Source organism: Rhincodon typus, chromosome 19 (genome assembly GCF_021869965.1).
Source record: "Rhincodon typus isolate 14 chromosome 19, sRhiTyp1.1, whole genome shotgun sequence".
In the NCBI taxonomy this organism is placed as follows: Eukaryota; Metazoa; Chordata; class Chondrichthyes; order Orectolobiformes; family Rhincodontidae; genus Rhincodon; species Rhincodon typus.
Window position 1 is genome coordinate 4,131,212 of NC_063350.1, and position 25,900 is coordinate 4,157,111.

General features: G+C 40.9%; 1 protein-coding gene across 4 annotated transcripts in view; it reads left to right on the forward strand.

Annotated features, from left to right (window-relative positions):
- LOC109935218 (14-3-3 protein beta/alpha-1-like) overlaps nt 1-25,900 on the forward strand; it is a 35,183-nt gene that overhangs the window by 3,647 nt on the left and 5,636 nt on the right. For 2 of the 4 annotated variants that reach the window (XM_048608468.1, XM_048608469.1), the window contains exons 2-5: nt 13,850-14,151; nt 21,239-21,362; nt 22,798-22,961; nt 25,678-25,773. In XM_048608468.1, coding sequence (XP_048464425.1) covers nt 13,858-14,151; nt 21,239-21,362; nt 22,798-22,961; nt 25,678-25,773 — 678 coding nt within the window. In that variant the 5' untranslated portion in view covers nt 13,850-13,857. Of the gene's footprint in view, nt 1-4,957; nt 5,119-13,849; nt 14,152-21,238; nt 21,363-22,797; nt 22,962-25,677; nt 25,774-25,900 lie in introns of those variants that run through there. The other 2 variants (XM_048608470.1, XM_048608471.1) reach the window with 2 other exon arrangements.

Here is a 25,900-nt window from a genome sequence, read left to right on the forward strand (position 1 = left end):
ATGCTGCTTGGCCTGCTGTGTTCATCCAGCCCTGCACCTTGTTGTCTCGGATTCTCCAGCATCTGCAGTTCCTACTATCTCTATTTGCAATTCCAGAGTGTGTTTCACAACCACAATGTCTCCAAGTAGAAATAGACCAGAGTATATGGAAAGACTTGATTATGGTGCATAAATAGAGGACAAGACTATAGTAGTAATGGACTGACACAAATAGAATGGAGCAAGTGCAAAAATACCAGTGTAATAATGGCTCTGCACAAGGAGAGGCTAGCTTATTGCAGTTTACAGATGAGTGGGTAATAATGCAGTCACATACTCCAGTACCATTGGAAGAGTCTGAATTTCATTATAGGAGCATGGCTGGACAGGCTGCAATAACAAGGATGCACTGCTTTCATATAGGAAGCTGGTATAATCATGCAGGAACACAAGGGAGACAATAATAGCCTGACATTAAAATTTGGAGAAAATAATAATAATTATGAAAGAACATTGGAAAAAATGATACAGTAGGACAAGAATGCAATAAACTTGCAAAGAAAAGAAAGATTACATGTTAGTGCATCAGAGAGTGGAGGCTGCAGTAGTGGCCCAGAATAGTTAGATGTTAAGATTAGAATAATACCATAATTTTGTTTTATTCCTTCATCTCATGTGATATTCACTCTCAAACAATTGGCATTTAATACGATTCCAACTTGCACTGGTGAAGGTGGTGAACCAGCCACCTTGTTGAACCATTGCAGACCATGTGGTGTACACAGGTCAACAGTGCTGTTAGATGGGGAGTTTGAGTATTGATACATGGTACTAGCATTATGTGCTGATGATGAAGGGAGTGAAAGTTTGAGGTGGTGATTGCGATCTTCAATAACCAGGCTGCTTTGTCCTGGATGGTCTCAGACTTCATTTGTGGAAAGGCTGTGGGGGGACTAAAAGACAATCCACTCAGCAAAGAATACCCAGACTGTGACATGCTCTTGCAGCTGTCGAAGTTAAGTAGTTAATTTGGTTACATTCATAGAACTATGGGAATTATGCATTTGGAATAGGAGACAAGAATAACTAAATGATGCCAGTCAGAATAAGACACTAACAAAGGAAGCTGGTGTGATAGTGCAACATTAGACGGAGATTGGAGTAATGGTGCAGTAACATGGGGTCTCTCACCTAATAGCACAGTCAGTGAGGGAGTGGATTTGGATTGTAATAACACTGATTTGGTTGTACATTCAGAAATCTAAAGTACTAACTCAAGTAACACGGCAGAGATAGATTTGCATTTGTTTGGTGCTTTTCACAACCAGGGGCCATGGTTAGGGGTGTCACAGTGGTTAGCACTACTGCCTCACAGCACCAGGGACCTGGGTTCAATTCCAGCCATGGGTGACTGTCTGCGTGGATTTTGCATGTTCTCCCCGTGTCTGTGTGGGTTTCTGTGGATTGCTCCGGTGTCCTCCCACAGTCCAAAGTTGTGCAAGTTAGTTGGATTGGCCATGCTAAATTTCCTCGTAGTGTGCAGAAATGTGTACGCTATGTGGATTAACTATGGGAAATGTTACAGGGATGAGGTGGTTCTGAGTGGTAGGCTCTTCAGGCTGTTGATGCAGACCCGATAGACCAAATGGCCTCTGTTTGCACAGTAGGGATTCTCTGATTCTATGACATTTCCAGAATAAGGGGTCATGGTCTCAGGATATCCACTAGGCCATTGTGGACTGAGCTGACAGATTTTTCCACTCCAAGGCGGTCAACCTGTGAAATTTTCCACCACAGAAAGCTGTGGAGGCCAAGTTACTGAAAATATTCAAGAAAGAAATAGATAGTTTTCTAGAGCAAGAGGTTTGGGGTGAGAGTGGGAGAATGATGTTGAGACAGGATCAGTCATGGTCATGTTGCATGTTGGAGTGGGCTCAATGAGTCAAATGCCCTAGTGTTCCTGCTGTCTTCTGCATTTCAAAGCTTCTTACAGTTTGAAATGTAATCACTATTGTAATGTAGGAAACACAGCAGTTAATTTGTGTACAGCAAGCTCCTACAAGCAGCAATTTGGATAATAACCAGATTTTATTATGATGTTGTTTGAGGGATAAATATTGTTTAGGATATGACAGAGAATTTGTCTGCGCTTCTTTCAGAATATTAAGACACAGCTTTCAGTTTAAGGTCTCATCTGAAAAATGGCAGCTTTTGCATCAGGGTGGCAACTTTAACCTTTTTATGCAAGTCGTGCAGAGAGATTTGAACCTTGCAGTTCAGAGGAGAGAGCTAGGGTTGATACCTAGGAGTATTAACACTGAGCAATAATGTAAGAGGAGGCATTAAGAGTAATAACCTAATAATGTGAAATGAGACTGGAATATTATGAAAACGTAAATGCAGAGCAATAACACAGTAAAATGAAGAAGAACTGAAAACTTGCATTTATATAGCTCCAGTTACAACCATAGACATCCCAAAGTTCTTTCCACTTTGGGGGTTGAGAGGTAAACAATGCTTAATGGTTTTTAAGATTTTTAATTCACATTATTGCACAATTGGCATATTTTAGTAGAAAATGATTTCTCAGGATTGCTTAGGGATAATTGGTCAGCAGCAGTTGAATAGTATGGAAATTATTACAAATAAGCAGGATAGTCTGTCAGTTGTCTGTTCTGGTTATATTACATACTACTGCTCAAAATACACAGGAAGATGGCAGATTCACACAATCAAAGTCCACAAATTGCCTAGGAAAATTAATTAATGGTGTGAAAATCATAGAAAAATTATGCCCCTAATAGAATGGAAGGAAATATTGAGGAGTAGCTTCTCCAGTCACAGGTTGGTTCTTTCACGTGTTTGTTGCTAATGGGTTCAATAAAAGAGGGAGAGACTCAACCTGTAAATAGAGGAGCAGAAGATAGGGTAAATAAGTGAAACTGGTAGGGAGTCACCAAGAAGCATTTTGCCAAGATCAGAACCAGCATGAAAAAGATGAGAAAGGTTACACAAAACAGGTTCTGAGGAGAAAGAAAAAGGGCTGTAAAAGAATTGTGGGGGTACAATGTGGCAACAAGGATAGGGCTACGATGGATAGATAACAGTTTTAAACCTATCAGCAAATGAATACTCAGCTAACAAATCCAAGAAAAGTTTGAATCACTAAGGTAATAAATTTCTTGCAAATGATTATGAAATCTATCTTGTTTAAGGCTGTGTAAGATCAGGGATATTCTACATGGTAAAAAAAGATGTATTGGATTCTAGTGGAATAAGCAATGTGTTAGTTGTTAAGTTTTTGAATCGGAGATTGAGATTGGAGGTGCAGTAAAAACAAAGGGGGGTAACTACCTAATTAAGATGTTCCAACTTTGTGCATATTGCATGGAAAGAAATAACTGTGACCTCATTAGTCTGTGGAAGATGTGCTTGGGGTGATGGTTTTTTATATGTAGAAGTGTTTGTTGCTAACTTTTACATTTGTTGTCTAGTCTGAATTTAAATACTATGCTATCTAAGAAATTAATGATTTCCTGTGTGCTGTGGCTTTAAGTTTAGTGGTGACTTGACCGTAGCTCCTGGAGATCTGAAATAAAAACAGAAATTGCTGGGGAAACTCAGCAAGTCTAGCAGAATCTGTGGAGAGAAAACAGAGTTAATATTTTGAGTCTCGTGCCTCTTCATCAGAACTGATGATTGGGGATATTGATGAATTATTCAATCTCTTTGAGAGCCTAAATCCTCCATGTGTCAGTAGAAGATAGTGTTATGTGACTGCATAATTGACCTTGTAAATGAGTTAGCACATAAAAATCTATTTTGACCCCAACAGATCTTGAATCCCTCTATTGCCTTTTTGCTCCTGAATGCAACAAGCTTCTTCTTACAAGTCAGTGTTTTCTGCATTAGATACTCAATGTGACAGAGTTCCCATTCTCACCACTCACTACATAAATAAATTTTTCCTAAATTCATTTTCATCTGTGAATGGCTTTCATTCTCCATTTATTAGGACTCAGTCACAACTGAAATCATTTTCATCATACCCCTCAATTCCTGTAAATCGTTGCACTCTACTTAATATTTGAGGATGAGGCAACTATTACACTCAAACATATGAGTGGGAGTAGGCCACTTAGCTGCTTAAGTCTGCTCTGCCATTCAGTAAGATCATGGCTGATCTGATTACCCCATATTCCTGCCTACTCCGATAACCTTTCATCCCTTTGCTTATCAAGACTCTAACCATCTTGGTATAAAACTGCTTCCAATTGGTTCATATCACTATGCAAGCCAATGACAGACCTGATCATTTGAACAATTTAAACAGCAAAGACTTGGGTCTATAGGGTACCTTTTGAAATGATCAAAATTCCAAGTAGTTTCAGAGGAACACCATGCAGCAAACTTTGATGTCAAGTACATGAAGAGATAAAGGCTGATGGCCAAATGTTTGGTCAAAGAAGTATATATTAAGCAGCATCTTATAGGAGGAAAGCAAGGCCTGAGGGGCAGAGAAAAATAAGGATGAAATTCTGGAGCTTAGGGTCCAGACAGTGGAAGGCACCACCACTAGTGGTGGAGTGATTAAAATCAGGGATCCTAATGTGGCCAGAATTAGAGGAGTATAGGTATCTTGGAGCATTGTCAGGTTTCAGATTTTAAAAAGTGAGTTGAAGTCACAGAGGGATTTGAAACAATAATGAAACTTTTAAAATTGCTTAACCAGGGGCAGTTTGTTTGTTTAGTTGATAAGTTGATGCAGACGGGCATAAGTCCAGCAAAGTGGAGCCTCCAATTACACAGTTCACCATTGACCAATCAGGAGGTTTTCTCTGAAATTAAATAATTAACGTCCCAAACCGAAGCGCTTTGAGTTCTTTTGGTTCTGAGCTCCTCGTTTTGCAATTCAGAACCTAACAGGAGATGTAATAACTTGTTTAGGCCTGATGGGAGGAGTACTGGTTAAACCTGTTTAACGAAACAAGTTGCATCATAAGCTAAGTGCTTTTGGGTTTCTGCTTGTGGGAGTAGCATCTCCAGCTTTAATGAACAGATTGTTGGTCAAGTGAGAAAGTTGAAGTTCTACCTGCACGGGCATTGCTGTAAGTTAATCAGTAGATGAAAAGGATCGTGGTGAGTCTAAGTGGCTGGGTGGTGTGATTTAGTGATCGTACAGTGAATGTTGTTAAATTTAGGATGTTGTACCTTTAGCTTCTCCAAACTCTTGGACATAATGTAAATTTTGTTTTCCACTTTTAAGTTTCTAGTATGTAGGGAAATACTCTTCTAAGAACCAGTTACTGAATGGTGTTGCTATAGCTGTGTTAAAATCTAATAAATTGACAGATGTTGAATTGATCAGTGCTACTAACTATTTTGGGTCTTCTAGCAAGAGCCTGCGTTTTTGTATTTCTACAGTTGTGTCTTTTCATTAAGAAATCTGCTCTGGTGTAATCTGTTCATAAAATGTTAGATAACCCAAAATCCTGCTGCTAATTTTCTAAATTGTAGAATGTCTCTATCACTCCATTACTTTTCATGTTTAAGCTACGTTGGCTGTGTCTCAAGTTTTAAATGCTCATTTACGTTTTCAGATCTGTCAATGACCTCAGCCCCACCCTTTTCTCTGTAAGCTCCTCTTAACTTTGCAATCATTTGAAATCTCTGTCCCAATTCTGGCTTCTTGTGCATCCCTGATTTTCATTCTTTGTGGAAGTTTCATAAGCTGCCTTGCCCCTAAACGCTCAATTTTCATTCTTAAACAACGCTGTCCTCCTGTATCTCGGACAGCCATTCATCATCTCAAACGCCTGTTTGTGCCTTGTGATTAGATCATTATTCAGTGAAACTGGAATATCTTCCCCAGGGTGCAAGTCTGGAGACTCTGTGCTGCCCAAATGTCAGGATCCACCTCAGTATCCCTGATTGGGTCTAAAGTAATGCACATCATTTGCACTAGCTTGATTATGGGAATTGCTGGAAAGTTGACAGACTTCAATCTGTTTTTGGAACTTCACATTTCCTGTCTGGGTTTATTCCCTGAACCCTCAATTCTCCAGAGAACTACAAGGTCTTAGGGTTGTTTCTCCGCAGCTGGAAGTTTATTTCTTAAGTGCCAGGGTGTGTCCATAGGCTAGTGGACCTGCACACTGCATACCTGAGGCTATATCTCATGCAGGTTCCTCTGAAGCTTGCGATTGTAGTTTTCAATCATCTTGTTAATATCTCCTTAAGTGAGTCAGTGTAAACTTTTGTTTGTGCCTTTTAAGGACCTTGGGATATTTTCAGAATAAAGGTGGAAGATAATTGCAGGTTGCTGTGTTTCCTGAGGATATTTTTTTACCTCACTGCTCCCACCCCCCCACCCCCTGCCCTTTACCAAGATTGAAAATATATTGTTTGGTAAAGAGGAGTTGGTATGTGCAAGTTTATGCTATGTGTCTGTCTGGCTGGCAAACTGAGTAAATAAAGGTGAAATCTTGTTAGTGACTGGAGATTGAATCAGTCAACTAACTACAGTTGAGGGCTAGGCTAATTGTCTTTACAGGGTTAGGAAGTTAGTAATTTCCTATTTTCTTCAGTGGTTGAAGGTTTTGATGCTATGCTTAATTGAGATCTGCCACCTGAAAACCAGCAGCATTATTCTGCAAGTGTAAAAGGAGCTTTTCGAGCTTAAACTGACGAATTCCCACCTCCAACATGTCTCCCCCACCCCAAACACCACCCCACCCCACCCCAAACATCACATCACCCTAGATCCCTTCATCAACCTTGCCCTATCTTCTGTGACGTTCAAGCTACCTCCATGATCCTTGACCAACTGTTCCCTACCCTAGGTTGAAAGTCTTATTGTAACTATATGAAAAAAGGGATGCCAATTTAAAGCTGAGTTGAGAAATGCCTTCACTGAGGATGATAGTCTTTGTAGCTCCTCGTCGCAGAGAGCAATGAGGGCAAAGACTTTATGTATATTTAAGGTTGAGAGATTCTTAATCAAGAGAATTGAGTTACAGGCAAATGCAGCAAAGTGGACATGAGGTGTTGGGATCGGGCACGATCCTATTGAATGGCGGAGCCGGCTTGAGGGCCCGAATGGCCTACTCCTGGCCTAATTCACTTGCCTTTGGGAAATTGACATATCGTTTTCCCCTTTTATATTGAAATGCCCTGCCCACCTCATTTTCCTTGCTGGATTCTGCCCTGGGGCCGCTAATATGGCTTTAAACTAAATAGCTGACTGGAGAGTTCATATGAAGCTAATTGTAGAACGGTAAAGAGAGAGGACGAAACAATTGAACAGATTATAATATTGGCAATGATAACTAGAATGTGATAGGAAAGGACAGAACGCGCAACCCTTTAAAGTTCACCAGCAAGTGGAACCATCATCATCAGAGTAAGGCCACGCTTAGAATATTGTGTTTAGTTCTGGTCACCACCAGAAGGATGTAGCTGCGTTGGAGAGGGTACAGAAAGGGTTCACCAGTTTCAGTTCTGAGGAAGGATCACTGGACTCAAAACATTAACTCTGATTTCACTCCACAGATGCTGCCAGACCTGCTGAGCTTTTCCAGCAATTTCTGTCTTTGATCCTTAATTCCCTTACTGATTCAATAATGTGTCTGTCTTCACCTTGGATATACTTATTGACTCAGCCTTGACAGCACTTTGTTAGGCACACATCATAACTGATTTTCAGTCTCAACTACAATTTCCTGCCACCTCCGTGTTTTCATCAGTTTCCTGAGGGAATGTAATATACTTATATCCAAAAGACTTTTGACAAGGTGCCATCGTAAACGATAAGAGCGCATGGTGTTGGACTGGTGATGCATCAAAGATAAGGAACAAAAACAGAAGTTGCTGGAAGCTGAGCAGGTCTGGCAGCATCTGTGAAGAAAAAATCAGAATTAACGTTTTCGGCTCTGGCGACCCTTCCTCAGAACAAAGATAAGGATTGGCTAACCAACAAAAGAGTTGCGATAAACGGATCATTTCAGTTTGGTAAATTCTAAGTAATGAGGTGCCAGAGAGATCATTGCTGCAGCCTCTACGGTATTATTTATAATCTGTTAATGACTTGGATGAAAGGACCAAGTGTATCGGAACCAAATTTGCAGAGGTAGGTGAGAAAGGAAGTTATGGGGAGGACAAAAAGTTTGCAAAGGAATATAGAAAGTCAAGTTTATGGTAAAAATTCGTAGGTGGAGTATAATGTGGGAAATTTAGAGATTATCCACTTTGGTAGGAAGAATTGAAAAGTAAAGTATTATTTTAAATAAAGACATGAAGCCATAAAGTTTGAATGCAATTCCAGCAAGTAATTAGGCAAATGAAATTGGCCTTTTATTGCAATTGGCTGGAGTAGAAAACTAAGGAAGGCTTACTACGTCTGTACAGGGCGTTCATAAGACCACACCTAGAGTACTGAATAAAATCTCTTTCATACATTTTTTAAAGATGGATACACTTGCATTGGAGACAGGTCAGAATATGTTCACTGGGTTTGATTCTTGGGGCAAAGGGATTGTCTTCTGAGGAATAAGTTAAGCAGGTTTGGCCTATAACTCATTAGTGTTTGGAATAATGAAATTATTATTCAAGATGTTGTATCTTGCAACAAAAATGGAAAAAGTAAAAGTTGGGGAATTTTACTGCTGCTGTATAAGGTGGTCGTGAGACCACAATTTACATACCATGTACAGATTTGATCTGTTTATTTGAGAAGATACGTAATTGACTCAACTCATTCCTGAGAAGAAGGGTTTATCTAATAAAGGTCTAACCTGTTCAACCTAAATCCATTGGCGTTTAGAAAATTGAGGCGATCTTATTGAAACATGTAAGATCTTGATGGGACTAGATAGGGTGGATAGCAAGGATACTTCCTCTTTGGCAAACTGAGGGGTGTTGTTTAAGAAGCGTTTCTTTTGAGATGGATGAGAATTTTGCATTCGATCAAAGGGCCAGCTGAGTGTGAAATTCTCTCCCCAAAAGCAGTGGAGACAGTAAGGGAATAAAGCATTAAAAATAGGGAATTCTCGCTAAAACTATACAATGCAGTCGTCAGAACATAGCTGGAACTGTGAATGGCGTTGGTCACCTTATCTAAAGAATGATATACTGGATTGGAAGCAGAAGGTTGAGTCCAGGTCTGGAGGGATGCTTGTTTGAGGAGACATTGAGTAGGTTTGGCCTGGGCTTGGTGAAGTTTAGAAGGATGAGAGGAGACCTTTTGAAATGTGCAGATTCTTAGGGGGCTTGACAGGGTAGATCGGCCAGGATTATGATTGAATGGTGGAGCAGAGCTGATGGGCCAAATTGCCTACTCCTGCTCCTATGCCTTAGGGACTTGTCTATCTTGATAGTCCAGGGTCATGAAGGACAGGTTGGAAAGTGGAGCTGAAAATACAACCGTATCTGCCATGATCTAATTGAATAGCAGTCCGAGGTCATTGGACCAAATGGTTTAATCCCACTTCAGTCCTGTGTTCTTATGAGACAGTTGGTGGGGTAGATGCTGAGAGGATACTTTCCTTTTGAGAGGATGTCTAAAACTTGGGAAAACAATTTAAAAATGAGAAGCCATTTAAAACAGTCCAGGAGGAATTCCGATGGTCCTTGTAAAATTTGGAATTCTCCACCCAGAGAGGGGAGTGGGAATGGAGCTAGTGAGCTAATGTGGAAACGAGGCCAAGATCTGATTTGAGTGGCAGCAAAAGCTCGAGAGGCCATTTTGCCTATTCCTGCTCGTGTTCTTTTTCCGATCTTATCAGCTAGACTGAGCTCCTGGCAAACAAAAAATACTATGCACCTTTACTTGATTTTTGTGAATTTGTGCTCATTATTGATATCAGGGAATTAGATTCGTCCTTGAAAAGGAAATAATTACAGGACTGTGAAAAGAGAACAGATGTGTGGTATTAATTGGTCCTTTCAAAGAGTGCCAGTACAAGCACGAAGGGGTGAATGGCCTCCTGTGCTATAGTCAATTAAAAAGAGACTTTGGTACCAACCATCTGGTCTGGATTCAAGCCTAACCTCCAGAGCTGAAGGCAATCTCCTAACAACTGCAGTGCCTTGTGGCTTCCTCCAGTACTTCTCCCCCTTAATCTTGGTCTGAATTTAATTTTTTCTGCATATTCTACTTTCATTCAGCACCTCCTTTAAACACCTGCCACTTACCTTGCTGTGACTCACAAACATGAGGCAGCTTCCTGCCTCTTGGTGGCAAAGCACCTTCAGAATAAAAATGACCCACCCAAACATAGTCATTCTGCTAATGACTCAAGTGATCAGTCAGTCCACCTTTTTAAATTATGAAGGATTGAGATTGAAATTGAAATTGAAATAAAATGCTTGAACCAAAACACAGTAAAATTTGCAAATCAATAGGAACTAGGGGACTGAAGAAAGACAACCTCTATGTTTATAGAGCATTTCATAACCACAGGTCATTGAAGCCACTATACTACTTTGAAAACGTAGTCACCATGTCAATATGGAAATGTGGCTTCCAATTTACAGCAAAAGCTCACAAATGGTGTTGAGTGAATAGATAAATTTTTCTTTTTGTTTTAGTGAAGTTGTATGAAGGTTAAAATATTGACCAGCAATGGTCCCTCTGAGCTCTGCAAGTGCTCCAAGGTTCTGCATGTGCTGATCCGTGTGCTGACACCATTCCCAAAATTGACTTTCAGTTTCAGAAGTCCCTGCCACATATGGACCTTGAGGTCCAGGCAGAAGAAAACAGAATTTGAGGGAATGAAGTTGACTGTGACCAGTATACAGGGGAGAACTCTCTTGCTGCTCTTCAAGCAGTGCTCGAGATCTTTTGCATCTACCTGAGAGTGCAGAGGAGCAGCTTCAGTGTAACATCTCATCTGCAGTACAGTGCATTTGACTGTCCAGCACTCCTTCAGAGCTGCACTAGAGTATGAGGCTAGAATTTGTGCTTGGACATTGATTGAAAATTCTGATTATCACCACCTTGTTGGAAACTGCACAGGTAAACCAAAGGAAATATAAAAATAAAATGTATAATTTCAAAATGGGAACAATTTTACTTCTGTTTATCTTTTGTCTAATTGTCCAATAAATTCTTGGAAGCTGAAGTCTACATTTTGCTTCCTTTAGTGCCCAAAACTCGTAGAAGTGTTTAAAAAAAAAATCCATGTGCCTACTATTATGTTAAACTGAAATGTATGACTGCGCTGAAGGTACAATTAGAGTATTATTCCAGTCAGATCTGGTCGTGATGTGAATGTAATATCATCTTTGAGAAGGTGTTTGCCAGATTACGGGAAAGAGTGGAGGAACCAGCACAGGAATAAATGTTTTTGCATTTATCTGGAATTCACCTCCTGTGTGGCACTTAGTACTTTCAAGAAAGAGAACAACAGGGTAAGGGCTTCGCAGGGATATGAAATGAAAGGTAAATGGAGTAAAGGTGCAGAGGAGTCAACATCAGATTGGTGAAACGTGTTCCACTGATATGTTTTAATACCCTGAATAAGCAAATAATTTATCAGTTTCAGCTGTGAAAATTTCAAGTAACCACTCCCACCCCCAATCCACAACCTAATGGGGGAGTGAATTCAATCCTTTTACTACCTCTTGTATGAAGTTTTAGACTTGCACCCCATTATACCCACTAGAGAAAATAATTTCTCTTCATCTACTATTATCACTTCAAAGACATCAATTAGATCACCCCTCAACGCTTTAAACCAAAAGGAATGCAAGCCAGGTTTATGCAACCTGCCCTATTAATGTAATTCTATAAGCTGTGGTATCAGTCTGGTGAATCTGCACTGTTTCCCTTTCTTTAATACCTCCCTGCAGTTTTCAAATAACAGTGGTCTGATTTTTCTCTCCAAAATTGCAACACCCTGTTCCTTATCTGTGCAGTTTTGTCTGTGTATGAATTGTTTGGATCTTTTTGTAGTTGCTTGGCTACTTATTCAGATATAACCTGCCCAGGGAATCTATTGGCTTAGTGTCTGCATGGCTAATTCAAAATCATTTGCTGTGGAACCTCCTACAGTGTTGGCATTGGTATTAGTGTCCGACAGTGGTGAATATTTAGTGTGTGAAATCCTGTCTGCTTTGACTGTTCTGGTTTCCTCTTTGCCTTTCTGCACTTTTTAAAAAAAAAATACTTAGGAGGCTTCTTTATTCATTCTACACTTTACATTATGTACTTTTTATTTCAACAGATATTGCTGCAGTTGGATCCTGATTGGGGTTTTTTTTGTATCATCAGTGTTTGTTTCTTATAAACTGCACCAGGAAGTTCTTGTTTTGCACTTGCTATATGTGTGCTGCAGGTATTGTGCAGCTACCTCAATTGAGGTTTCATTGAGTACAACCCCTTTCCTGGTCAATTCCCTCAAACTGTTCCTTTTGTAATGTTGAATTGCTCTTTTTTTAAAGTTGCATATCTCACTATTTGCTGCAGTGGTTTGTGCTAGATGGTGTGAAATTTTAATGTTTAATTCATTGTTTCCTAAGGAGGCCATTACTTCTATTCTTGGTTGTTTATTTGGTCACATGATGTGCTATTACCATCATTCAGCACCCATGACAAACTTAGTCAAAAAGCAATCCTTACTTGTATTCACAAGCTCAATTCTAGAATACTGAGGAATCACAGTTCATATTGTTTTAAAGCCTGCCTCTCATCGTGCTTTGTCCTTTTGGAGAACAGGGGAATTTGCTAAAGGACTTCACAACAGTCACTTTGCATTTGTTACGGTCATTGCTTTGGCAAGTCCAATAGCCAATTTATGCAAAGTAAGATCTGATGTGTAGGAATGAGATAAATCATCAGTTTTCTGTTGAATTTGATGTAGGGCTGAATGTTGGCTGGAATCCTGGGAGAGTTGCCCTACTCTTCAAATAGTTCCGAGGGGCACTAAATCTAAATTAACCCTAATCTGTTTGCCTAAACTTTCTACTTCACATTTACTTGTCTCTATATATCATTCCATTCTTAATCCTAGTGCATTAAATACTTCCAGCTGATTCATCCATTTGTTTTGACTTGTTTTTAACTTTTGCTCCAGACTTCTGTGCGCTGTCTGCACACTTGTGTTGTGATTCATTCAGTGGACTGAGTTAATGTAAACACACATGGACTCAACTCTTAAAACAATACATCCCTTTCATATTAGATTGGCAGGTGGAATATTGCGAGATAATATTTCGTGATAGTGGGTAGTAATGAAAATGTGAAAACTCAGAAAATAGCCAGAAGGCCTTTGACAGTCTTCCTGGATCTGTATTGGATTTCAAAAGTAATGCCAAGTTCTTGAAATCTGAACCATTAACCACCCGGTATTACAACCCCACTAATCCTAGCAGGATTCACAGATTTTTCTCGCACACCAACTCCATCATGGATCACAGCATCACTATTCCCATTAATTCCCTTTGGAATTATAAACCTGTCACCCCCAGCAACCCCACTGGGAATCACAGCTGCACTAACCAGGTCTGCCATTCCATGAGATCAGGCCTAACTCCATTTATTTACCTTACTTCATATTCCTTAATACTGTTGGCTAGCTGAATTTAACATGATTAATTGAGTTTGCATCTCCAGTTGTTTTTTTTTCTCTGAGTGGGGAATGTTCCACCATTTATATGAAGCAATAGATGCTTCTTTAAATTCTTTCCTGAATGCCCCAGTTCCGATTTTTAGCAACAAGAGCTGCAGCTTGTTTTCTTTGCTTAAAACTTCTCAATTCAAGTACCCCTTTGTAATTTTGATTTTAAACACTTTTTGACCAGTAGTTCTGTGTTATGCAATATGAACTACACACAGCATTGTTGTTAAAGATGTCCTCTTGTTTGCATGCAGTCCTGAAGATGGAAACTGCTGACCTGATCGAAAAAGCAAGGCTTGCTGAGCAGGCAGAGCGCTATGATGACATGGCAGCCTGCATGAAAACTGTCACGGAGAAAGGCGATGAACTCTCCAGTGAGGAACGGAACCTGCTCTCTGTCGCATACAAGAACGTAGTTGGAGCCCGTCGGTCATCCTGGCGGGTCATGTCCAGCATAGAGCAGAAAATTGAAAGCGGTGAAAGGAAGCAGCAGATGGTCAAAGTGTACCGAGAGAAAGTCGAGAAAGAGCTGCAGGACATCTGCAACGATGTGCTGGTGAGGCTTTGCACTGCTTATGTGACTGGTAGTTTTCAAAAGGGATACTTGAAAGAAACAGGGGAAATATGCAGATCTAGGGAGTAAGGATTTGGGGAATAAGACCGACATTCCTTTTACTGTTTTAAGATGGTCATGTATCAAAGGGAATGTTGTTTATGCACAGCTGCTTTGTACCCTGTGCTACACATTTCCAAATGTAATGTAGATATGCAACCATGCAGCTTAGAGGGGCTGTTACAAAGTCATACAGAGCACAGAAACAGACCCTTTGGTCTAACCAGTCCATGCCAACCATAATCTAAACTAAACTAGTCCCACCTGCATGTGCTTGGCCCATAAACTTCCAAACATTTCTTTATTCATGTACTTATCCAAATGTCTTTTAAATGTAGTAACTGTACCCGCATCCACCACTTGTTCTGGAGGTTCATTCCACATATGAGCTACTCAAGTCTTTTTTTCAAATCTTTCTCCCATCACCTTAAAAATATGTCCCCTAGTTTTGAAATCCCCCACCCAACGGATAAGACACCTGCTATTCACCTTATCTATACCCCTTGTGATTTTATAAACTTCTAAGGTCTGCTTTCAACCTCCTACGCTTCAGTGAAACAAGTCCCAGCCTATCCAGCCTTTCCTTATAACTCAAACCCTCCATTCCTAACCACATCCTAACTCTCTTCTGAACCCTTTCCAGCTTAATATCCTTCTTATAACAGGGAGACCAGAACTGGACACAGTATTCCAGAAAAGGCTTCACCAAAGTCCTGTACAACCTCAACATAATATCCCAACTCCAGTACTCAAAGGATTGAGCAATGAAGGCAAGCATGCTAAATGCCTTCTTTCATCACCTTATCTGTATGTAATGCAGACTTCAAAGAATTGGGTACCTGAACCCCTAGCTCTGTCTGTTCTACTACACTGCCCAAGGCCCTACTTTTAATTGTATATGTTTTGTCTTTGTTTGTTTTACTAAAATGCAATATGTCGCATTTATCCAAAATAAACTGTTGAGTAGGGCTTTGTAAGTAGTTCTTTTAAAAAGCTAGTCCAGGTATGATAGGTTCCCTTGCATTTTCCCACATTATATTCCATCTACCAAGTTTTTGCCCATTTACCTAATTTATATCCCTGATGACACAGTCAAGACTTGCCTTTTCACCTAATGTATCAGCACAACCGGCCCTGTATAGAGAATCAGAGCAACTGCTCAACACCACATGCTTTGTGGGGCTCTGCACTGCGAACATAGGGAGGAACTAGAAGCCAGGATTGGAGGTGTGACCTTTTGAATAGATGAGTGGCACCATGTGACCTTTCCACTTTGTTTTTGGTTTGTTTTGAAGGCAGCAATGGTTAATGCAACAGTTTGATTTGCCCTAGACCCTACATCGCCTGGGAGGGTTGTGATGGTGAGACAACTTGGCCTTAGCTGGGAAAACTTGTTGGTGTTTCCATTTTCTGCACTGAAAAATAGGGCACTTGACTCAGGAGTTCTCCCTGTTGGGTGTGGGTTTTCACATTTCTTAATGATGCTAAAAATCAAATTCGGTTCCTGCTGCCATGATTGTAGTAAACTCTTGGGAATTATTAACTACATTTTTTTTTGTTGTGCTGTTTTTCCATTCAAATTTTGTTGCTTACATTGTGATAATTCCTTGATTTAAGAGAGTTTGTGGCTTAACTTGGTTCCTTTTGTGTAAAATTTTTGAGTTCCACACTCTAGCTGTGTATTGGAACCTGGCATTCCCATGAGAGAAAAGAGGTAATTGAAAGCAATTACCTAAATAGTTATGCACATTGTCATTGATCTCACTAAGGTAGCACTCATCACTTTATTGTTAAGATCTCATGAACAGTGTATTCGATATACTGTCATAAGAGCCTGCATATACTCTGAATTTCTTAAGAGTTTCAGGTGAAGAACTAGATAAGAGCTTTTACTGCATTACTCCAATTGCTGGATGAATGATCCAATAAAACCCTATCACACTGAATAATAAACATGGGGTGGCAATGAGATTCTTCCTAGCAAGTTAGCTAATATCTTTTACTACAAACTAAACTGTTGGCCAGGACCTCCTTTTTATACAGCAGCAATCAAGGGGTTAACATACAAGCTTGGGAAGTCATTGACCATGCTACCAAATGCCGAGAAGACTCTGTGCATCCTTGCCTGGCATGTGCATGGCTAATGCCATGTTTAGTGAGTTGTAGTTTCTTCCAGAGGTCTTTCTTGCCTGTGATGAAAATTGAACTTGGTTCTAGTAAACGTATATTGTTCAGCCACACTGGAATAGCGTGTTGCTCAATCTGCTGGCCAACCTAGCTTAGCTGTAGCTTTTGAGTGCTTGTGACAGCTGTATGACCTAGCATCATTGTACTTCCCATAAGCATTAAGAATTTAACAATGCAGTATCAAGGAGAGATCTCATCCAAATCCTAACTGGGTATTATTCTGAATAAGATGCCACATGTTCTGTTTAAAGCTCTGAATGGGTGGAAAGGTAGTGCAGATAGCATTATTAACATCTACTATTGAGCACAAACCCTTAGCTTAGTCAGCTTAACTATCTGAGCAGATGTGAAGAGAGAGGAGCTTTTTGTTTCTGCAGTTTTATCTCTTATTAATGTGCTCTCCTCCTTATTCATATTCATAGCATTCATATGAATATCTTAGGTTTCATGATATGTGCAGAGTTTTTAATCTGTTCTTGGGATATGGGTGTTTTGGACTGGGCCAGCATTTATTACCCATCCCAAGTTGCCCTTGAATGTGGCGGTGAGCTGCTTCCTTGAAACACTGCAATCCATGTGCTGTAGGTACACCCACAATTCCAGTGGAAGGTGTTTCATGATTTTGACCCAGCAATGCTGAAGGAATGGCAATCTGTTTACAGCCTGGATGGTGAGTAGCTTGGAGGGGAATTTGCACATGGTGATGTTCCAATGTATCTGCTGCCCTTGTCCTTCTAGATAGTAGTGGTCATTGGTTTGGAAGCATGCTATCTAAGGAAGCTTGGTGAATTTCTGCATCTTGTGGATAGTACGTCAGTGCTGAGGAAGTGGATGTGCTGCCAGTGAAGTGAGCTGCTTTACCTGGATGGTAGAACCATAAAAATGATACAGAGCAGAAGGGGGCTGTTCAGCCAACCTTGTCCAGTCAATCCAAAGACACCCAGATGCCCTATTTAATGCTGTCTTGCTGCACATGCCCCACAGCTCCTGGTCTTTGAACTTTCTGCCAAGGGAAAGAGGTTCCTCCTGTCTGTCTCTACTCCTCATAATTTTGTATACCTCAATCATGTCACCCCTCAGCCTTCTCAATTCCAAGGAAAATAGTCCCAACATCCTCAATCACTCCTTGTAGCCGCAATTGTCCAGTCCTAGCAACATTCTAGTAAATCTCTGCACTTCCATGGCAATTTCTGCTTTCCTGTAATGTTGCGAACAGAACTGCACACAGTACTCCAATTGTGGCTTCGCCAGTGTCTTGTATGGTTTCATCATTATATGCCAATGAAGGAGAGCATTCCAACTGCCTTCTTTACAACCTTAACAACTTGTAGTGCTATCTTTTGGGACCTGTGTACTTGTTAAGTTCTTGGAGCAGCAGTCATCCAGACATGTGGGGGGTGTTCTGTTACACCTGACAGGGTTTGGGGTATAAGGAGATGAGTTACTCACTGCAAGATTTCTAGCCTCTGACTTGCTCTGGTTGTCACTGTACTTGTGTCCCATCCAGTTCAGTATTTTGTCGATTAGTAACCCCCAAGTTGTCGATTGGCGATACTGTTCAATATCGCAGAATAGTTATCACATGGCACTTGTGTGATACAGATGTTACTTGCTACTTGTGAGCCCAAGCGTGGATGTTGGCATTTGTACGTGGACTGTTTCAGAAGCTGAGGAGTTGAACATTAGACAATCATCAGCAAACATCCCTACTTCTCACCCTTATGGAAGGATGGCTGTTAATGATGCAGCTGCAGGTGGTTGGGCCTAGACTATTGGACCTACACTATTTTGTTTACGAGCTCAACAAGGTTGGGGATGCTCCAGGAGTTTGTTGGCTCATTTAGGCTAGTGGTCTTGGGAAACTTGTTGACAAAATTGAGTATAGTGAAACTACTGAGGAAGAGTCATCTCCCCTTATTCAGTGAATCCAAGATGCTCTGATGACTTTTTTTTTAATTCATTCATGAGATGAGGGCATGGCTGGCTAGGCCAGCATTAACTGCCCATCCCTAAATGCCCAGAGGGCAATTGAGAGTCAACCACATTTCTGTGGGTCTGGAGTCACATGCGGGCCAGACCAGATAAGGATAACAGTTTCCTTCCCTGAAGGACATTAGTGACTCAATCTCCTTGGATTCACATTGAAACTGTCTGTAGAATGGCTAAAAGGAGAAACTTGCATGGTATCTACGCGTTATCTAGTCATTTTCATCCAGCATCTGGTGTTCTGTGACGTATGCTGCTCCTGGTCTGGTAAGGCATTAATTTTTTTTGTTGTAAGTCTGATGTTTGAATAATCCTATTTTCTTTAACAACTGTAAAACTCACCAAGATCTCTGTTTCTCTCCCTCTGCTTCCCCTTGCAGTACTTTGTGTATCCCCAACATCCTTCAATCTTTCATTAACATCGGTGGTTCTCAAAACCTTGACCCCAGTCACTAGAATTTTCTCCCAAATGGAGGAATAATTCACTTGGATTGAAGGCAGACAAGTGCTAGGACTTGAAACAAAAGTAGAAATTGGTGAAACTCAATAGGTCTGGCAGCCTCTGTGGGGAGAAAGCAGAGTTAATGTTTCAAGTCTGGTTACTCTTCTTCAGAACAGATGGTTCAACAATTTTTTTTATTTCAGTGCCTGATGGTTTGTATCCCAGGGTTTTAAAGGAAGTGGCTGCAAAGATAGTGGAGGTATTGATCAAATTATACCAGTACTTCCTGGATTCCACAGGGTTCCAGCAGATTTGAAAACTGCCGATGAGATGCTCCTGTTAAAGTATGGAGGGAGACTGAAAACCAGAAACTCAACCAGATAGCCTAGCATCTGTCATTGGGAAGAAGCTATTGTGCGTTATAAAGAATAAATAGCAGGGCATTTAGAAAAGCTAGCACAATCAAAAAGTCAACATAGCTTTGCGAAAGGGAAATCATAATTGACAGATTTGTCAAAGTTCTTTGAGGATATAACAAATGAATTAATAAAGGAAAACCAGTAGATGTTCAGTAATAGAAAGATTGCTGAAATCCATTGTATGTCCCATGAATATTAATACCATAAAAATAAAATGCACCCTTTTTAACTAATTCCAGTGGATCATTTCTGAGATTCTTGCAACAACATTATCTAACAAACATATTTGATTCGTTTCCCTGTTACATTATGGTGGAAACTGAACCATGTCTATCTGTGAAACATTCATTGCTCCAGTTAGGCTTTGTTTCATTTAGGTTGGGGTGTGCAGGAGAGCGTGCTTTGAGCTGATCGAACCACTGGATTCACACTCCCTATATAACCCATGTGGAACCACTGGCTAATATTGTGGTCGTGGCGCTGAAGTGATGACCAGAGGTTGAGAGTTGAAATTCGACAGTGGTAAATTGAATGGAATAAATTTGAATGTCGCCAGAAAAATGACTTAGTATGAATGTCCACCTAGCTCACTAATTAATAGGTCAGCCTTGCCTGTTCCATGCTAAACAGTTGACCCAATATCCATTTAATTAGCTTTTTCAGATGATGCTTTGTAAAAGCTAGTCTCAGTAACGTTAACCATGACCATTATCACCACTTGTCAAAAAAGTGCATCTGATTCATTAATGTACTTTTCGGGAAGGAAATCTGTTGTCCTTATCCAGCCTTGCCTACATATGACCTGTAACAATAAATGGCTTTGCAAGCCACTCTGTTCAAGGACATTTAGGAATGGGGAAAGAAATACTGGCCTTGCCAGCAACACCCAAATCCCATGAAAGAATAAAGGAAAAAATACGAAGAATACTGCGGCAAGTAACTCGCTATCTGACTCCAAAACCTGTCCACCATCTACAAGACACAAGTCAGAACACTCCCCACTTGCCTGGATGAGTGCAGTTCCTACAACACTTAAGAAGCTTGATACTTTCAGGACAAAGCAGCCGGTTTGATTGGCACTACACCCACAAGCATCCGCTCTCTGCACCACCAGCATTTAGTAGCAGCAGCATGTACCGTCTACAAGATATACTGCAGAAATTTAACAAAGATCCTCAGCCAGCACCTGCCAAACCCACAACCACGTCCATCTAGAAGGACAAAGGCAGCAGATATATGGAGATGCTACGGTATTCAACTTCTCCTCCAAGCCATTCCCCATCCTGACTTGGAAATATATCACTGTTCCTTCACTGTCACCTGAGTCAAAATCCTGGAATTCTTCCCTAATGGCATTGTGGGTCAACCCGCAGCAGATGGACTGCAAAAGACGGCTCACCACTACCTTCTTAAGGACAACTAGGGACGGGTAATAAATGCTGGCTGGCCAGCGACGCCCACATCCCACAAATGAGTTTTTTAGAAAACTTATATACGTATTTAAATGGTGATTACAGATTTGCTAACCTGAGGCAAACAAGCATCATTCAACATGAAAATTTTATCAGAACTCGGATTTTTTTTTGTTGCAGTAGTTATTGATTCTTCTAACTCAAAATAGCACTTGCGAATGTGTGAGATAACAGTGTGGACTTGGAGGAACACAGCAAGACAGGTAGCATCAGAGAAGCAGGAAAGTTGATGTTTCAGGCTGGGACCCTTCTTCAGAATCTGTGGCTTCTTCCGTGGCACTCCTAAGTTCTCAAGATTTCAACCTTTGATTGGACGGAATCCAAAAATGGGAAAATTCCACCCTTAGTGTCAGTCAGGATATGGGCAGTAATTATGATGAGATCAAGTTTACAGAGGGTGAAAAAGGATGCAAGAGCAGTGTCTACCTAGTAACTCGGAGAAATTCTTAGTTCTTACTAACACAGTTGCAAATGTGTGTTTTTTTTTGTTCATTACCTGACATCTTTGTTCATTTTTCATCCAGTATCTTCTGGACAAGTACCTAATTGCCAAAACAACCCAGGCTACAAGCAAGGTCTTCTATCTGAAAATGAAGGGAGACTATTACAGATACCTCTCTGAGGTTGCAAGTGGGGACAAAAAGAAAGGTATGTTCGGAGAGCTAATCTCTTATGTGCCAACTCCCATTGCAACATAGTTTATCAACAGCATCTACCTATAAGTCAAACAGACTATTTCACTGAATCCATCTGTGGTTCAACAGCTACTAATATCTACGCTCAAGAATACAAATATCGCTGAAGGGTTGAAAGAGCAGTCAAAGGATGTATGAAGAAGTTGATATCTGTATATTTTTGAGGAATCCTGGTTTTAGTAATTTAAGGGTTTGTATGTCATTCCATTTTGTCATTGCCCTTTCTTGTTTTGCATGTTATGTGAATTTACATATGAATTACTTTCTGTCAGTGAAGAAGCTGTTATTTCCTATAAGCACTGTTCATGGCAAAAAGCCCACAATGCATAGTTACAAAGACACAAAGCAACCTGTCCAATTTTAGAATCCAGACAAACCGATAACAGTTGGGCCCCAAACATTTGGTTTTGTTTTCTCATATCTTTGTTTGAAACTCGTACTACTTCTTAGAAGTGAGACGTTCAACTCACTGTTGGAATAATAACAACTTACATTTATTTAGCATCTTCAATGTAACAAAAGGCCCCAAGTTGCAGAAAAAAGAGCATTGTAATTTTTTTTAAAATATATTTATTCATGGGCTGTGGGTGTCACTGGCTAGGCTGACATTTATTGTCCATCTCTAAATTCCCTTGATGGCAATGTGCTACCTTGACCACATCAGTATGCAGGCTGTACTGCATCCACCAAGCTGTTAGGGAATTCAGGATCTTGCCCCAGGGATGCTGAAGGAATGGTAGTATAGTTCTGAGGCACAATAGTGTTGGAGGGAAACTTGCAGGGAGTATTGTTCCCATGTATCTGGTACTCTTGTCCTTCTAGATGCTGAGGTGGTGGGTTTGGAAGGTGCTCTCCAAGAAACCTTGACGAATTCCTGCAGTGTATCTTCTAGATGATACATACATACTGCTGCTGCTATGCATGTTGTAGGTTGTGGATGGGGCACCAATCAAGAAGACTGCTTTGTCCTGGATGGTGTCGAGCTTCTTGAGTGTTGTTGAAGCTGCACCATCCAGGCAAGTGGAGAGTATTCCATCACACTCCAGACTTGTGCCTTGTAGATAGTGGACAGGCTTTAGGGAGTTAGGAGGTGAGGTATTTGCCACATAATAGTTGGGGTGAATTGTGTGGATATATGAGATCTAGGTAGACAGGTGAAGGAGAAACATGTTGAAGGGCATGCTGACAGGGTGGAACAAAATGGGGTATGATGCATAAACTCTACGATGGACCAGTTGAGGTGAGTGAACATGCAGTGTTGAAGAGACATCTGTTTGCAATAAGCAGTTGCAATGTAATCAGTTGTAATTTCTGCTGTGTGTGTGTGTGTGTGTGTGTGTATATGTATAAGTGTCTACTACAGCCATAACTTCTCCTCCTTCTCAAAGCTACGGTGGAAAACTCGCAGCAGGCCTATCAGGAGGCATTGGATATCAGTGAGGACAAAATGGAGCCAACACATCCCATCCGACTTGGCCTGGCTCTCAACTTCTCCGTGTTCTATTATGAGATCCTGAATGATCCTGAGAAGGCCTGCAGTCTGGCTAAGTCAGTAAGTGAATACTCAGAAGTTATTTAAGATACAGCATTGCGCCACTACCTCCTGGGTCTCATCAGAGCCCTTCTCACAATTAGTCTGTCAATAAATAATCTCATGGATTCATTCAACCACGGATCTTCTCTTCACTCCACCCTGCTACCCCCTACAAAAAAAACCTCGGCCTCTCTCTGGTCCCATTGCACGTTTCTGTCTCGCTATGCAGATTAGACCTATTTCTAATGGCAGGAAGAGGCTGTTTGGCCAGTTGTCTGTGCTGGCTCTCGGTGGGAAAAGATCACCAAGTGCCACTTCCCAATCTACTCCATGCAGCCCTCTACAGTCTTCCTTTCTCAGATAATAACCTAATTCTCCCTTTCCTTGAGTGAAGCTGCCTCCACTACATTGACAAGCATTACATTCCAGATTTTGTGCACTCCCTGCATGAAGATTTTCATCGCTGCCTCGTCTGTCCAGACCTTTTCAGAATTTTGAATAGCTTGAACAAACTTCTCCCAAAGCCACCTCTTCAAGGAACCAACTCACAACGTCTCTAACTAGTCTGCACAACTGAAGTTCTTTATTCCCTCGTATCATTCACTTGAATGTCACTGTACTCTCTGTGATGCTTTCACATCTTGCCTAAAGTGTGGCACATAGATCTGGACACAATTCTACAGTTAAGACCAAACCATTGTGCTATCCAAGTTGGAGTAACCTCATAGACTTGGTGGTAGGTTAGTCAACTGTGTGGGCATCAGAGCCACATAATAGCTTTACCCAATATTTTTACACTTCTCAAAAGTTGGAGGGCTGGGTTTGGTAACTTTGGCCATGGAGGGATCTGGAAATTAAAGATGAGAATTTTAAAATCGAGACATTACTAAACCGGGAGCCAGGCGTGTTGGAGCAAAGTTGAAGATCAGGACCTGTTGAGAGTACACACAGGAAGTTGAGTTTGGGATGACGTTGCATTTGTGGAGGTAGTAAATCAATTTTAAGTGAAGGATTGTGACTGAATCCAACCATTGTATGCAAATCAGCAGCACTAAGCTGAACAACCAGTTTCACCATTTTGTATATGGTGATCAGTCTGCTCTGCAAACAGTGATGTGGCATACTTAAATTTCCAACCACGGACGCCACAGAATTTTGTCTCAGCATGACCCTAGTCTTTACGCTCAATTCGGGATTGGTGTTTGAACCCAAAACCTTCTGATCACAAAACATGGTGTCGGCTGAGTCTGGAGGGTGCTGCACAGTTTCCTTGACAGGGATATTGCAGGCTGCAGGTTTTGTTCCTGTTTTAAGGTTGGTTTATAAAATTCAGAGTAGGTGGTAAAGGTTGACCTAAGGGGATCTATGTTATATTTGTACTTTCATTTCTGCCCAAGGAATCTAGAAATATCATTTGTCCAAGTCAAAGAATTCTAAATTTGGGGTCTTAACGAGTAGTGTCTGGCAAAGAGAAAGTGGTCTTACTGAACTTGCTTTATGCAAGGTGGGAGTGGGAACAGATAAGCAAACTGTTCCACATAAAAGCAGTTGGTGCAGCCAGTTTAAAAAGTACCAGCTGCTTAATGACACATTAAAAATAACAATGCAATTTCTGGAGCTGGTCATTATAGCATATGCAAAAGGACCATGATGGCCCAGTGGTATTATCACTAGACTTTTCGTCCAGAGACCAAGAAGTATCTTGGGACCGGGTTTGAGTCCGACAATGGCAGATGGTGGAATTTGAATTCCATAAAGATCTTGAACTAAGAATCTAATGATAACCATGAAGTTGCTGCTGATTGTCAGAAAAGCCCATCTGGTTCACATAGCTCTTTAGGGAAGGAAACTGCTGTCCTTACCCAAAACAAAGACAGAAGTTGCTGGAAAAACTCAGTAAGTCTGGCTGTAGAGACAATTTGTAGAGACAAATTAAAGTTAACGTTTTGGGTTGAGTGACCCTTCCTCGGAGCTGTCCTTATCTGGTCTGGTCTGCATGTGACTTAACCACCCCTGAGGGCAGTTAAGGATGGGCAATAAATGATGACCTAGCATGGACACCCACATCCCATGAATTTTTTTAAAACATGCTCGCTCACCCCTCACTGAATCTGCATAAAACATCTCCCACTGATAATCTCTTTTGGTATGCACCCGTTACCTTATTCACAGTTGCCAGAACTAGTTTGGACCTGAGATAGTGCCTGGTATGGAATAGCATCACTACCTCCGGACCAGTACCAGTTAGTGATTCTCAGCACTCTGCCCACTTTCTTAGCCACACTCTCTTTCCCCCCTCCCCGCACTGTCTCTTTTTTTTCTGTTGGCTCCAGGCTTTGAAATCCCAGGTGCTGCAACTACTGATGTGCAGGAATGTTCCTGCTGCAGTTTCAGCACGAAAAGCAATCTTTCCTGAATGTAGAGCATGCAAAAAGGGGGACTGGAGGAACAGAGCAGTTGTGGATGTCTATCACAGGGATAGTGGAAATGAGGAGATATTTGAAAGAATGCTAGGGACTTTTAGTTAAAACTCACAGGAGGGTATGTTGAACCATTATTTTTCCATGTTGCATGATGAGTTTTTTTTTCCCAGGACATTGTTCGACTGAAATTTGCATTCAACAGCTGACTTTCCAGGCAGCTTCTCTACAGCAATCGTAGTCAACCAGTTGCATGAGTACAGAGCAGCCTGTCATGTAATGGTAACGAACTTCCCCTTGCTTTGTGTTTGCAGGCATTTGATGATGCAATTGCAGAGCTGGACAAGTTGGCTGATGATTCATACAAAGACAGCACCTTGATTATGCAGTTACTTCGGGACAATTTAACTGTACGTATGACCAATACGGGATAAACGCCCATGGATTAAATTGCAGTCATTTAGTTGAAAAAGGGAGATTGCCTTCTGTACATTACTTATATCATTTTTCTGAAGATTTCGGTTTGACTATGAAATA